Raw genomic sequence first — 13503 nt, 5'->3', positions numbered from 1 at the left:
GCGGATGACATCATCCTTATAGCAGATAATAAAGAGAACCTACAACAAGCTGTAACTGAATGGGAAGCTGAGTATATATATATATATATATAGATTGTCTGTATTGATCGATATGCGGATTATTATTTTTACGATTTGATTAAATAAGTTACCATACTCATAGATATACAATTTCCATATTAACAAAGGAATAAATTATTTTGTCAAAAGTGTTACGAAGGACGCTAAAAACGAAGCTGACTTGCTTTTTCCAAATAAAATATAAGTTGGCCGACTGAATTCAAAGCATCTTCAGGATTTGTAATTTTTAATAAATATAAACTCGTTTAAAGCAATCAGCAGTATTTTTCTTACTACATACAAAAATTCAAATCAAAAAAATGATGAGGTGATATGGGAGGAAGAGGTGGAAGCAGCAGTGGAGAGTTTAAAACCAGAGAAAGCAGTAGAAAGAGACGGCATCGTTCCTGAATTCATCAAATATAGTGGAACAGAATTATTGAAATCATTTCAGTGCCTTTTTCAGAAGTTCCTCACTGAAAAAGCTGTTCCTAAGGGATGGGAGTACAACATAATTGTCCCGATTCAGAAAAAAGGCGATGCTAATGAATGTGAGAACTATAGACCTAGACTGGTAGGTTGTATACAAGCTCTGTACCTCAATATTAGAAAAGAAGCTGAGAGAGCTAGTGGAGAAATACTTTGAAGAGGTCCAGGCTGCTTTCAGGCCTCAACGCCAGACCCAGGATCATTTTATTTTCTCTCAGAACAATCATTGATAAATCGTGTGAACGAGGAAAGAGTATCTTTTTAGCATTTATAGATCTAAAGGCTGCCTTTGGTCCCTAGACAAGAACTGTGAAATGCACTTTCTGAAAAAAACATCCCACATGGATTGATAGAAGCTATAAAGTCGACCTATTCCAAGGGAATAGTGAGGATTAATGGAAGGGAGTCAGATACCATTGCAATTGAGAAAGGAGTAAAACAAGGAGATAGTTTAAGCCCCCTCCTCTTTATCATTTACATGCATGAAATCCTGAAAATGTGCAAACGGAGGACAGCGCGCCCTACTATTGGCAAATGGAACATGAGGACAATACTGGCCTAGGCAATGGTATTCGCGGATGACATCATCCTTATAGCAGATAATAAAGAGAACCTACAACAAGCTGTAACTGAATGGGAAGCTGAGCTGGAAATAAAAGGAATGACCATCAATGTCAGGAAAAGCAAAAAAATGCATCTAGGCTGGGAACACGAAAACATTGAAATACTTTGAAAAGTGAACCAATTAGAATTGTTGGACGAGTACACTTTCCTAGGAACCGTGATCAGCAGTAATGGAAAGCTAGACCAAGAGATATCCAATAGGATAAAGAAGGCAAACGCAATCTACTACCGCCTCTGCAACACAGTTATAGGGAAAAGGGAGGTAGAGAAGAATGTTAAAGTACATATCTTCAAAGCTATACACCAACCTACCCTCCTTTACGGAAGTGAAAGCTGGGTACCACTTGATAACCACCTAAGCAGAGTCACTGCAACAGAATGAGATACCTACGGAGAGTGGCAGGCCGAACTAGGAGGGATCGCATACGAAATGAGATGATAAGACAGGATGTTGGAACTGTCTCCATAAAGAAATCCATTGAAAAGAGACAACTCAAATTTTTTGGACATCTCTGTCGAATACTGAATACGGGGATACAAGAAGCTATTTTGAGGGCAGACCAACAGGAAAACGCCCAAGGGGGCGACCCAGAATGCAATGAAACGACTACATCTCCAGAGTGGGAGAGAAAAGAGGGAAAAACTGAGATGCCATGAGGGTACTGCCTCGGGATCGAGGGGCTTGGTTTGCTTGGACGGTGGCACCTCCACGCTGAAAGGCACTAAGGAGGAAGAGAAAGAAGAAGAAGAAGAACTGGAGATATAAAATAAAACTTATGAAAAGTTTTTCTATATTTAAAACTAAAATGTTTTCCTTATATATGTGTTATGTTTAGATTTAATAAGATATTTAGATGTTGTTAATATGGGTTATATGAGCAGGCATTTATTTTTCCACAGACAGGAGCAACATAGGATTTGGATGTGATGAAAAGGTAATATTAATGATTACATCAAAAGTAGACATTAGGAGAAAAAATCCTCCAATAAATCAATTTCAAAAAATTCTCATTTTTAATTTCTTTGAGAAATTAAATTTAAGGTTCACAGATAATGCTTAAAACAAATATGATTTGCCTTTTGTTGATCTACTTTCTGTTGTATCAGACTTAATGTTTTTCTTTCTTGAGCACAAATTGAGTTTTTAAAATGCTGGAACTTTACTGAGACATCTGGGAACTCCAGATTGTATTATTTTATATGTATGCCAGCCATGTATAGTACATATTTATTTTAGAGAGTTGTAATTTGTAATTACAATTATCCCAAAATTTTATAAGAAGAACTATACAAAAATATAGTATTACAAAAATACGAAATTGAAGTGCGTCAGACCCACAACCTCCTTCAATCTGCAGGTGAAATCCCTGAATTATGGATAGTTCTCTTGTTCCATCAGACGGTCATCTGTCGTTCTTTCCGAGGCTTGCTCGGCGAGGGCGAAGATCTCTGTCTTTCTTAATAATCTGGCTGGGTGTCGCTCTATGCCGCTGCAATCGAATACCATGTGTTCTGATCTTTCACGAACTTCGGAGATGGGGAACGGGTGGTCAATGCTCTTTCCGAAACTCTCCCAGCATCCCACCGTGTCCATTTAGGATCTGTGAGACCAAGTACTCTGGGAGAATCCACTTAGCCTTCAATATTGCATGGAGGGTGTTGCTTCCCACCTAGTCCTTCGTGATCACACTGATCTTCTTTTGGAGAAAACGACTTATTTTAAGAGGTATGTGATTAGTTTGTTTTTATATGAATTCCAACCTATTCGTCTGTCGGTGAGCAAGGTTCAGATTCTAAGAGGGGGATGCATACCTCAAGATCCAGCACTACTTCCTCAGAGATGCACAAATGCAATCTGAGTTACTTGCAAAGTAGACCAAGTGAATCGTTATATTAAATTTTCTTTCAAGCTAGGACTAAATCTGAATCTCAAAGAACGATAGATTGTGAGCTCCTTATGATAGCTTTGGGTTTTATCAGCCGCTATCATCTCCCTCATATACTAGGTACTCTTAAGATCGACAAAGAATAAGGTTCATGTTATCCCTCTATATCTTTAAAAATAAAGTGTTACAGTGCATATAAAGCCGAGGAACTTCACTCTCGAATCTATAAATTTCCCAAAATTGAGTTTAATGCGTATTGTATACAATATAACATATTATGAATGAATATGAGGTTCTTTTTCTTAACTGGCACTACCCTCTGCGAGGGAACAAGGCTGACTGCAATCACGACAACTAGTCAGCTCACTGCTATGCTGCTTAAAGGTGGCACAAAACTGACGATAGCGGTTCGACAGCGTTTGGTGGCCCCGTGTACTCCAGCGGTTGAGCTCGACACCCCCAGTAATCTATACTCCCTCGTAGGTGGTTACCTCAATAACAGGAGTGTCAGGATCAGGGGTAACTACTACGAGGTCGAGAGAAAAATCGAAAGAGGATGTACCCAGGGTTAGGTCCTAGAACCAGCTCTGAGGAAGCTGGTATTTGATGAGTTGCTGGGGGAACTGGGGGACAAGGGGTTCCTTGCCACGGCCTACGTCGGCGACCTGGCAGTCATCGTGGCCAAGAACAGTAGATCCAGACTAAAGCAGAAGCGGAGAGGTGTGCCAGTCTCGTAGGAGAGTGGTGCGTGAGGAGGAAGTTGAGTATGGCAGCAGCCAAGACTCAGGCCATACGCATAAGAGGCTCCACGGACAGGGCTCATCCTATCACCCTGGATATCCAAGGAGAGAGGGTTAGACCGGGTGAGGAGGTGACATATCTTGGTGTGAAGATAAGAAGAAGATTCGATGCCACTTCTCACCTAGTGTATCTAAAGGACAGGGTGACACTGTCACTCAATGGATTAAGTAGAATAGGGGGTGCATTTTGGGGCCTCAGGTACCCTGCAACGATGACCGTATATAAAGGTGTGATCTTGGGTATGCGGAGGTACGTATCCCCTGCCTGGAGCCGAAACCGCACGCAGACACAGAAGAGAAGACAGAGGCCACCATACAGAGATTGGCTCTGCTGAGGGACACGAAGGCATACAGAACGGTGTCACATGAGGCGGTGCAGGTGCTGGCCGCAGCGATGCTCCTGGACCTCATCCTCAGGGAGGATGTCCTTAAATATGAAGTAAAGAGGCAGGGACTAGAAGCGCTACCGGATGAGTTCCGAGAGAGGATCGGCGAGACTCCAAACTTGTGGAAGAAAATACTGCGGGAGGACTCAATACAGAAGTAGAATGGACGGTGGGTAGCAAGCTAGAAGGGCGCTACTTTGAGAAAATTCTTCCCTTCCGTCCTTTCCAGACTGAAGGCTAAGTGGGTCATCTCAGACTATTGGGTCTCACAGATCCTAACAGGACACGGGGAGTTTCGGGGTAAGCTGCAGAGCTTTGGAAAGAACATCGACCACCGGTGCCCCACGTGCGGAGTTCCTGAAACAGCAGAACACATAATAGTGGATTGCTCCGCCATGGAAGGACACCGAGCCAGGCTATTGAGAAAGACCGGGATTTTCGCCCTCGCCGAGTCGGACTTTCCCTGGTTGATGGAAGAAGAGAATTATCCCCTCTTCAGGGAGTTCATTTACGGATGGAAGGAGGTGGTGGGCCCAACACATTTCACAATGGGAAGGACTTGACCGCCCAACATCGGCGAGCCACCAGAAGAAGATGAAGCTGACCCAGACTGAGACCAGGAGGGCTGGACCAGCCTGGTAACTGCAGGAGGCACCCAGACAGATGCGCACCAGAAGGGCCTACCGAACGGATGAAGATCATTGGGAGCAATGGCATGCGCAATCCCAGCGCGCACTACCCCACTGCTCCCGCACCCCGTATGCCAGAAATGGCAAGGGAGGGGGATAAAAAAAAACTAGGCGATATGCTGATAGACAAAGAAATAAAGTACAAGAAGAAGAGTACAACTGTGGTTGAGAGAATTACTAGCTAGGTTTCATTAATACTTTTTTATACAGTTGATACGGGAAGTATCATGTATAGTGATATTATTTCGTACCTTTCTCATGATGCCTACATTTTCGAATAGTTCTTGGGTTAATTATTAACTGCTACTTGAGAAATTTGACGGATAAAACGCATTTATATCATAGAAATAGTAGTTTTTTTTTTTAGTTTATTTTGAGCTTTTACTCACATTAGTCAAAGATTTCAGAAAATTATTGATCTTAGTTTAAAACTTTCAGAACCATCGGGAAGGGTTTCTTCGATTACGGAAATACTTTGTACGACGAATGTCTCGAATTAAAGAGAGATTCATACCATAAAACAGATTCAATGAAGCGCCTCATTCACCATACCTTCGTCACGGTAGTTATGAGCGCGTGTATCGCTATTACTATCTGCAGACCTGTGATAATCATGATGTTTCCCAAAGAAAATGAAGGAAGTCCGGATGATGGTGAGATATTTTATGGTTTTTAATCATTTCCACGTTCTTCTAGATCATTGAATAAGTATAAAGTATAAATTTTAAAATGAAAGGAATACTCACTCGAAAAGTAATTCAGTCCATAGATGAAAATTTTCACTTTTTAGTCTTATGTCAATAATGTAGTGAACTACCATTGACTCAATCTTCTGATACGTTCAACTTCTGGTTCAACATATAAAAGCAATATGTATAATATTAGACGGTATTGCGATCGTTAACAATTTCGAATCCGAATACCTAAACCTTTCATATATAAGAATAATACGCCTAGGTCCAAATAACAGTCTCACACAACCCATGTAAGTTACGTTTTGCTTGGAAAAAGCAAGATTGACTTTTTATTGAGTTCAGTACCTCTAAATACGCATGTTCGATCTACTGATATAGCCTTTGGTAGCTAACATATCACTCAAGCCGTGACTTTCCATACGAGTTAATGAAGTCCTCGTAAATTTAGATAGCACAATACAATAAAAACAACTTGAAAAACTATTTACAATAACCTATAAATAATTTATAATAGACGAACATTCCTCATAAACTTATCTTTTACAATAGAAAGTCATAAAAAAAAAAATCAATAAAGGTACTACTTACAATATATAAAACTGTGAAACTAAAAATCTTATGCCTCCAATACACAAACAAAAAAGATATTCATTAATCTCTATATATAATTAAAAGAATACACAGACAAATATATACAAACAATGATTCTTCTAACCCGCAATGAGCACTTATAAGAAATTTCCACGAATTGATACTATAGTAAAAAAAACAATAACAAAAGAAAGGAAAATATTCTGTACAATCCTATCCTTCAGCGCTGATGGAAGAATTACACCCTCAATTAAGTCATCGTAGGAATTTTTAGTTGTTCAACATGTACTGTCCTCCTCTTTTTAGGTCCAGGCAAGCTCTCAATTGTGACAGTATTATGTTCCTTAATCACTATCATCCAGAAGGGACACTCATATTGCTGCAGTTCGTTTTCCCTATTGGTACACAATCTTCTGTAGACTATAGCCCAGATTTTGATGTTGAGTATTAGGTCATGCACGCTCAAATTTTGCCTTTTTACTCATTTATTCTTTTTCCTTTTCGATACGAACTTTGACCTAATTCCATAATTTCCTCTAGGCTAAACTATTTTTAATAACTTTTCCTTATTTAGACACCGTGTCTCCAATCTCTCCGACGTCCGCGCAGACCAAAAAGAATTTCGAAGTGCGCAAAACGGAATGATTGTATGCTGCAATCGCTGGTTCTATCTAGTCCGGTTCCAATCCTATTACCAATTAGTACACACGCAGGTGGTCGCTAAGAGTGATATGCAGCCTCTCGATTCCTCCTCTGCTCATTGGATGCCTTGGAGTGTTGAGATGCCACAATACTTCTAACGCCTTCATTTTCTCCCGGATATGTACATTAACAACCTCTCGACAAAAGAAAACACCCACAACACTGCTTCCACCCATCTGTGTTTCACCAGGTACGCCATAGCTATATTCCTGAATAGGTCAACGACTGTAACCCACTTTAATCCCTTCCAAGTAAAAGTGTATACTTATAAATCACTCAGCGGTACGCCAGCGGGAGGTGTTTCCTCATGTTGGGCTTGAGGAGGAAACACGTCATATATCGTAGGGAGGCACACTTCGCAGCTCCCTATAGTCTCTTGGATAGTGTGTTTCATACTACACCAAAAGTATCGACGCCGTGCAGGATTTCATTCAACTCCCGGTGGCCCGGCTTTCCTTAGTAGAATACCAGTGTCACCTCTTTCTGTCTTTCAATATCTTGAAGAGATTCCACCATCAACAAACATCGAACGAACGATCCACCCTGATCTGTTTTTATTTTATTTTTATTTATTTTTTTAATACCCTCCTCCCTTGCCATTTCTGGCATCCGGGGTGCGGGAGCAGTGGGGTGGTGCGCGCTGGGGTTTGCGCATGCCTCTGCTCCCAACGATCACCAATTCTTTTTTCTTTTCTATTTATTCTTTTATTAAATTTTTTACGGTGGTGCAGCCCAGCACTAGGTTTAGCGCCTTACTGATGGAGCTGCGCCTTGTCCACTGCATCCGTTCGGTAGGTCCGCATCCGTCTGGTTGCCTCCTGCAGTTACCAGGCTGGTCAAGCCCTCCTGATCTCAGTTTGGGTCAGCTTCCTCCTCTTCTGGTGGCTCGCCGATGTTGGGCGGTCAAGTCCTTCCATTGTGAAATGAGTTGGGCCCACTACCTCCTTCCACCCGGAATGAACTCTCTGAAGAAGGGATAATTCTCTTCTTCCACCAAACAGGGAAAGTCCGACTTAGCGAGGGCGAAAATCCCGGTCTTTCTCGACAGCCTGGCTCGGTGTTCTTCCATGGCGGAGCAATCTACTATTACGTGGTCTGCTGTTTCAGGAACTCCGCACGTGGGGCATCGGGGGTCGATGTTCTTTCCAAAGCTCTGGAGATTTCCCCGAAACCACCCGTGTCCTGCTAGGATCTGTGAGACCTAATAGTCTGGGATGACTCATTTAGCCTTCAATCTAGAAAGGACGGTAGGGAAGAATTTTCTAATAGTAGCGCCCTTCTGGCTTGCTACTCACCGTCCATTCCACTCCTGTATACCCCGATCTGTTCTGATCTCCACAATCGTTAGATCTTGTCTTGGATCACTGCGTTGCCAACCCACAACCGGTATTTCTTTTCGGCTTTTTCGGCTACCCTGGCTCTCTGCTGCGACCAAGTTGATGTTGCTACCGTTTAATTTACTCTGTTCTATCTTCATTATGCCCCTTGTCCTCGTCTTCGAAATGACCTGGTGTCTTTTGTCTTTCACCATTTCTTCGATAACTTCCATCTCCACCAGCCTTTTCTCCGTTTAACCTTCTGTATGCCACCACATTTTCTTTCCCTGGCTTGTAAGCAATATCCATATTATATTGGGCCAAAAGCTCCTTCTAGTAAGTGATCCGTGCCGATGATGCTTTCAGTTTCCCAACCCACTGAAGTGGTCTGTGGTCATTGTGAACCCGAAATCTTCTTTCTAAAAGGTAAGGTCGAAAGTGGTCCATCGCCCTAACAATCCCCAACAACTCTCGAACCAAAGAACTATACCTGGCTTCCGTCTCCGTTAGCCGTCTACTAGCTTTTACTATAGAACGTTCCCCCTTCTAGTGTTCCTGGGATAGCATCGACCCCAGCGCATATTCACTAGCATCTATCGTGAGTCCAAACCTTGTTATCAAACCTTTTTTCAAGCCAAAAGGCATCCTCGTAAATCGCAGTGGCCCTCTTGAAAGTAAACTCCGTCTTGTGCAGATCTTTCGGGTGGTATCCCGCCTTCAGATCCAGTGTGTTGTTTTTTTTAGTCCCACTCAATCGATCTAAAATCCTCGAACCAGGGTATGGGGTACCTATCGTCTGTTTTTGTTCACTATATTCCTCTCCTATACATTGCTCAGGGTGTTAAATTTAAGTTAGATTTATGAAGAGGGAGGGTATTTTATTTTTAATTGAGAAAAAAACATTAAGGTCTGTAGGGCAATGTAAAACAGTAGAGTTGGGGAGATCATGGCAGTGGATGTGGATGTGCAGTGGGATGAATAAGAGGATCAGAAGAAGAAGCTAATGATGACAAAGTCTGAAAAGATGAAGGAGGAGTAATGGAACGTGGAGAGTTAAAGTTCCGGTGACGTAGGGGTGACGCTACAGGACGGCAGTTTAAAAGGCGAGCACTGCGGCGGAGATTGTTACTACTAGTGTTTGTATCTTGATGGTCTCTTGTGTTTTGAGACATACTGGAAGATCGCCGGTAGGTTTCATTTATTATTCCGTGGGTAATAATAAATGAAAGATGTCCGGGTGCGGTCAAATAAAAACTCAAATAGTAATAATTTTAATAATTACTATTTACTGTAGATTGCACAGGGTGTTAAAATTAGATTTATAAAGAGGGTATTTTTATTTTAATTGAGAAAGAACGTTTAGTAGGGCAACGTAAAATAGTTATACGAATTTTATCCCAAACCACTGCATTGCCTGCGTATAAATGAGGGTATGTCCGGCCCTCGATACATCTTTTAGTGCAGATCTGGTCACTCTAACGTAAGGTTGTAACCAGACGGTCACGATACTGTTGCTGCTGTATTTCCCATGCTCGATCTTCAGTTGCCCCGAGGTCCTGGTTTTCCATAAAATCTGGCACCGTTTCTCATCTATCTCTTCTATTTCAGCTGACTCTTGCCACATTTGAGTCTTTATCTACCGTTGTCTCTCCTTTCTTCCCCGATTCTTGTGTGCCTTATTGTTGATTGGATCTTCTTCCGAGGTTCAAACTTTTATGAACTGTCTCACACCCCCTCCCCATCCCAGACAGTTCTCCCTGATTACCCTCGATTGCATTAAACATTATTGCCCTGGAGTGCCAGCCTGCAAAAACGTTGTCTTAACCAGGCTTCCGCTTCTGTGAGGCGCCGACCAGCATATATTGTAGAACGCTCTCCTTCATTCTCCCTTGCCAACACCGCCCTTAGAGGATACTCGTTTGCAACTGTATTTTTTCCATAGTTGAGGAATATAAGAACTGGTTCCCATTGTAGCTGCTCACGCATTTTCGAATGATGTGCCATGTTTGGTGACACTAATGTCGTGCTCTCTTTCTTTAACAAATTGTTGAGGAGAACAAAATTCTTCGCCATGTCCGAAACTAACTTTCTGTAGTGATTTAACGACCCCAGAAATCGCCATATCCCTTTTTACTACTATTGGTATTGCCATCCTTTGCACCTTCTGAATGTCTAGTCTCATACCTTCCTTGGAAATAGTATGTCCCAAAAACTTGCCCTAGCATACACTCGGGATAGCTTGAGTCCAAATTCTCTTATTTGGTGGAACACACTCCTTAAATAGTCCTCGTGGTCCTTTTCTGGAAGGAATCTAATGAACACTGAAGTCCTCCATGTAGACTTGACAAACTGCTTCATCCGATCCTCTCAAGAATTCGTCCATGAGCTTCTGAAATGTGACGGGGGCATTTTTAAGACCAAACGGCATTCTAGTAAATTCATAATTGCCTCAAATGTGAATGCAGTCTTATACTGGTCCCTGAAGTTCATTTTAATTTTATGGTACCCTGCCTGTAAGTCTAATGTGCTCGCCCAACCTGTCCAGAATGTCCTCGAATCTCGGAATATGGGACTTCTCATCAACCGTATTTTCGTTGAGCTTGCGATTGTCTATTACAACTCGGTACTTTTCTTCGTTCTCAGCAGGTACATTCATTTTACGTACCGCCCAAAATGGACTGTTATAGGTTGAAGTGCTGTCGACGATTATCCCTAGTCTTTGTAAACTTTCTATTTCATTCCTAATGTGCTGTCGAAGTACCTGGGGATAACGCCTTTCCTTCACGTAGGTCATCCTATCCTGTTTCACCCTGTTCAATACATTTCCTTCTTTGATTTCTGCTTCTCCTTCAACGCTGCAGGGTTCACCCAGAGTGATCAACTAACAGATACAAACTCTGCCTTGTAGTTCCCTCTCTCCGTCTCTCAAGGGTCTCTCGACAGACAATCGTGTTAGAGCTGCCAGTTTCAACCAACCAGATTCAAAAGCAAATTCTAAGCATTGACCTACATCGGTTCAGGGACATTTTGCTCCCTCCGCCGTTACATATAGGGACACTGTCGAGCAATATGTCCTTCTGTCCCACATTAAAAACATCGGGTGTGGGGGCATTGTGCTACCAGATGGCCGACTTTACCACACCCATGACCCTTGCGTTCTCCTTGGCGTTCCTCTTTTTTCCTGACTCAATCTTCTCTCAATGGTTCCTGTATTTTCCTTGGGTTTATCATGATATTCTCTCCTCCACCATGTTGGTGGATAATCCTGGGAGGCTTGTAAACGACTCTGGTCCATCCTGGTTCCCCTACTTCAATCCGAGACTCCACCTCTCTGGCGCATCCATGAGATCTTGAGCACATTCCACAAACGAGCGTTCTCTTGGAAATCCCTCCTTCTTCCCCAGCTCCTGCATCAATTGAATTTTTAGTAGTATAGATTGGAATTGCATTCGACCCTATACCTAGATTGTTTCCATCATCTGTCTGAGTTTATTCTGTTGTCTCCTGCGTGCCAGGAGTTCCGTGACATACTGCATCTTGACTGTTTCGGTTTTTTTAGTCTCTCTGATCACCATAAATATGTCCTCCTATAGAACCCACCGTCCTCCTCCAAACGCCTTATTTATTTAATCTTTCCTTGATAACTCTTTACTTTGCGGGCGACTCAATAAAGATCAGTCTTTGAGTAACAACCGAGTTGATCATTTCTGTTTCCCCTTCACTTTTTTAGTCGTTGTGATTTCAAAGATTGATTGATGATGTATAAAAACCTCAAAGTTATGCGAAAAAAAAGACTTCATAGAAGTCAAGTACTGAGTTAAGTAAATGAAAAAGCATTAAACCATACTATATTTAATTATAATTTTTAGTGCAGAGAGTATGATTTAATGCTTTTTCATTTACTTAACTCAATTCTTGACTTCTATGAAGTCATTTTTTTTTCGCATAACTTGTAAACAAACATCAAGAGTTTCAAACTTTTATAGAGTTATTTTAATTGAATCACATTTTTTCTCAATTCAAATAAATCTAAATAATGGCATAATAGGGCAAATAACATTATCAAATAAGTGAATGTTGTAGCATCAATTAAATTAAGAAGATATAATTTCTGGCAAATTCAAACTTGAGCTGTCGATTCAAATGCGTTTCTCTCAAACATTCGATAACACTTGCTATCTCTGATATGTCCAGGCGTTTTCTTACTTCCAAAAGTCTATAAATTGATGGTGAGAGTCTAAAAATGTCATAAAAAAATGGTGAAAGTCCAAAAGTCTATAAATGAAATGTGAGATAAATGAAAAAAAAAAAATATTGTGACTTTTTCGTCACGAATTTCAAGGCGACATGTAGCATTTTGTGTCTTATTCAAGACAGACGCCAGCCGATTAGCGAAATTTTCAACAGGTTTTATATTAGTTTTTAATAAATGCGATGATAAATTTACTGCACATGTTTTAAACAGGAATGGTTAAGGTGGCTCTACTTCCAGCATGGACGCCATTTGATAAATCCCGATGGTATACAACAGTCATCTTATGGTTTATTGAATACGCCGTTTCATGGACCACTCCTGGTATAGTCTTCGGAGCAACATTCTTCGTCTTGTTCGCACTGGAAGAACTCGGAATACAGCTCCTAATCCTCAAAAAGGGCCTGAATAACGTGATCCAACGGGCTGAAAGGCTGGAACAAACAATGGAGGAGAACATCAGACTATGTTTGAAATATTCCATCAGACATCATCAGGTTCTTTTCGAGTAAGTAATAGAATAAACTAAATATACAAGACTCGCGCGTGAAACTTCATAGGCTCTATCATTTTTTACGATTTTGTTATTTTAGGATTAGGAAGTGGATTGATAGAGGGAAATCTATCATAATTAAATAAAAAATATGTCTCGTTCATTAATTTACATTAATACATGCTCTATAAAAGAAATTCTGATAGCTGAATTGCGATAAAAATAATTTAAATTGTTAATTTTAAGAAATAACAAGGGAATACGAAAAAAACAGTGAAAGCCAATAAGACTTTAATAAAATCAGGGGGTGTCTGATGATATTTTTATATGTATTTTAAAAGTGAATAAAAAAATATGGTTCGTATGCTTAACGTAATAAATGTTGCCTAAAGTAATAAAAATATGAATAAACATAAAATATATATTATATATAGAGGTGTAGATAGTTGACCGTAGATTAATGCTTGAAGAAGTTTGTCGGGGGGTGCGGTCAGCAAAGAACAACATAAATAAACAAAAC

The 13503-nt window shown here is 40.9% G+C and overlaps 1 protein-coding gene across 1 annotated transcript in view; it reads left to right on the top strand.

Moving 5' to 3' along the window:
* LOC136796938 (odorant receptor 4-like) overlaps positions 1-13503 on the top strand; it is a 29206-nt gene that overhangs the window by 7893 nt on the left and 7810 nt on the right. The window contains exons 4-5 of the mRNA XM_067052135.1: positions 5373-5587; positions 12704-12998. Coding sequence (XP_066908236.1) covers positions 5373-5587; positions 12704-12998 — 510 coding nt within the window. The remainder of the gene's footprint in view (positions 1-5372; positions 5588-12703; positions 12999-13503) is intronic.

Source organism: Halyomorpha halys, unplaced genomic scaffold (assembly GCF_000696795.3).
Source record: "Halyomorpha halys isolate HHAL.00 unplaced genomic scaffold, Hhal_1.1 Scaffold964.1, whole genome shotgun sequence".
Lineage (NCBI taxonomy): Eukaryota > Metazoa > Arthropoda > Insecta > Hemiptera > Pentatomidae > Halyomorpha > Halyomorpha halys.
The sequence above is the reverse complement of the archived record's forward strand: the minus strand, read 5'-3'. Positions and strand labels throughout refer to the sequence as shown.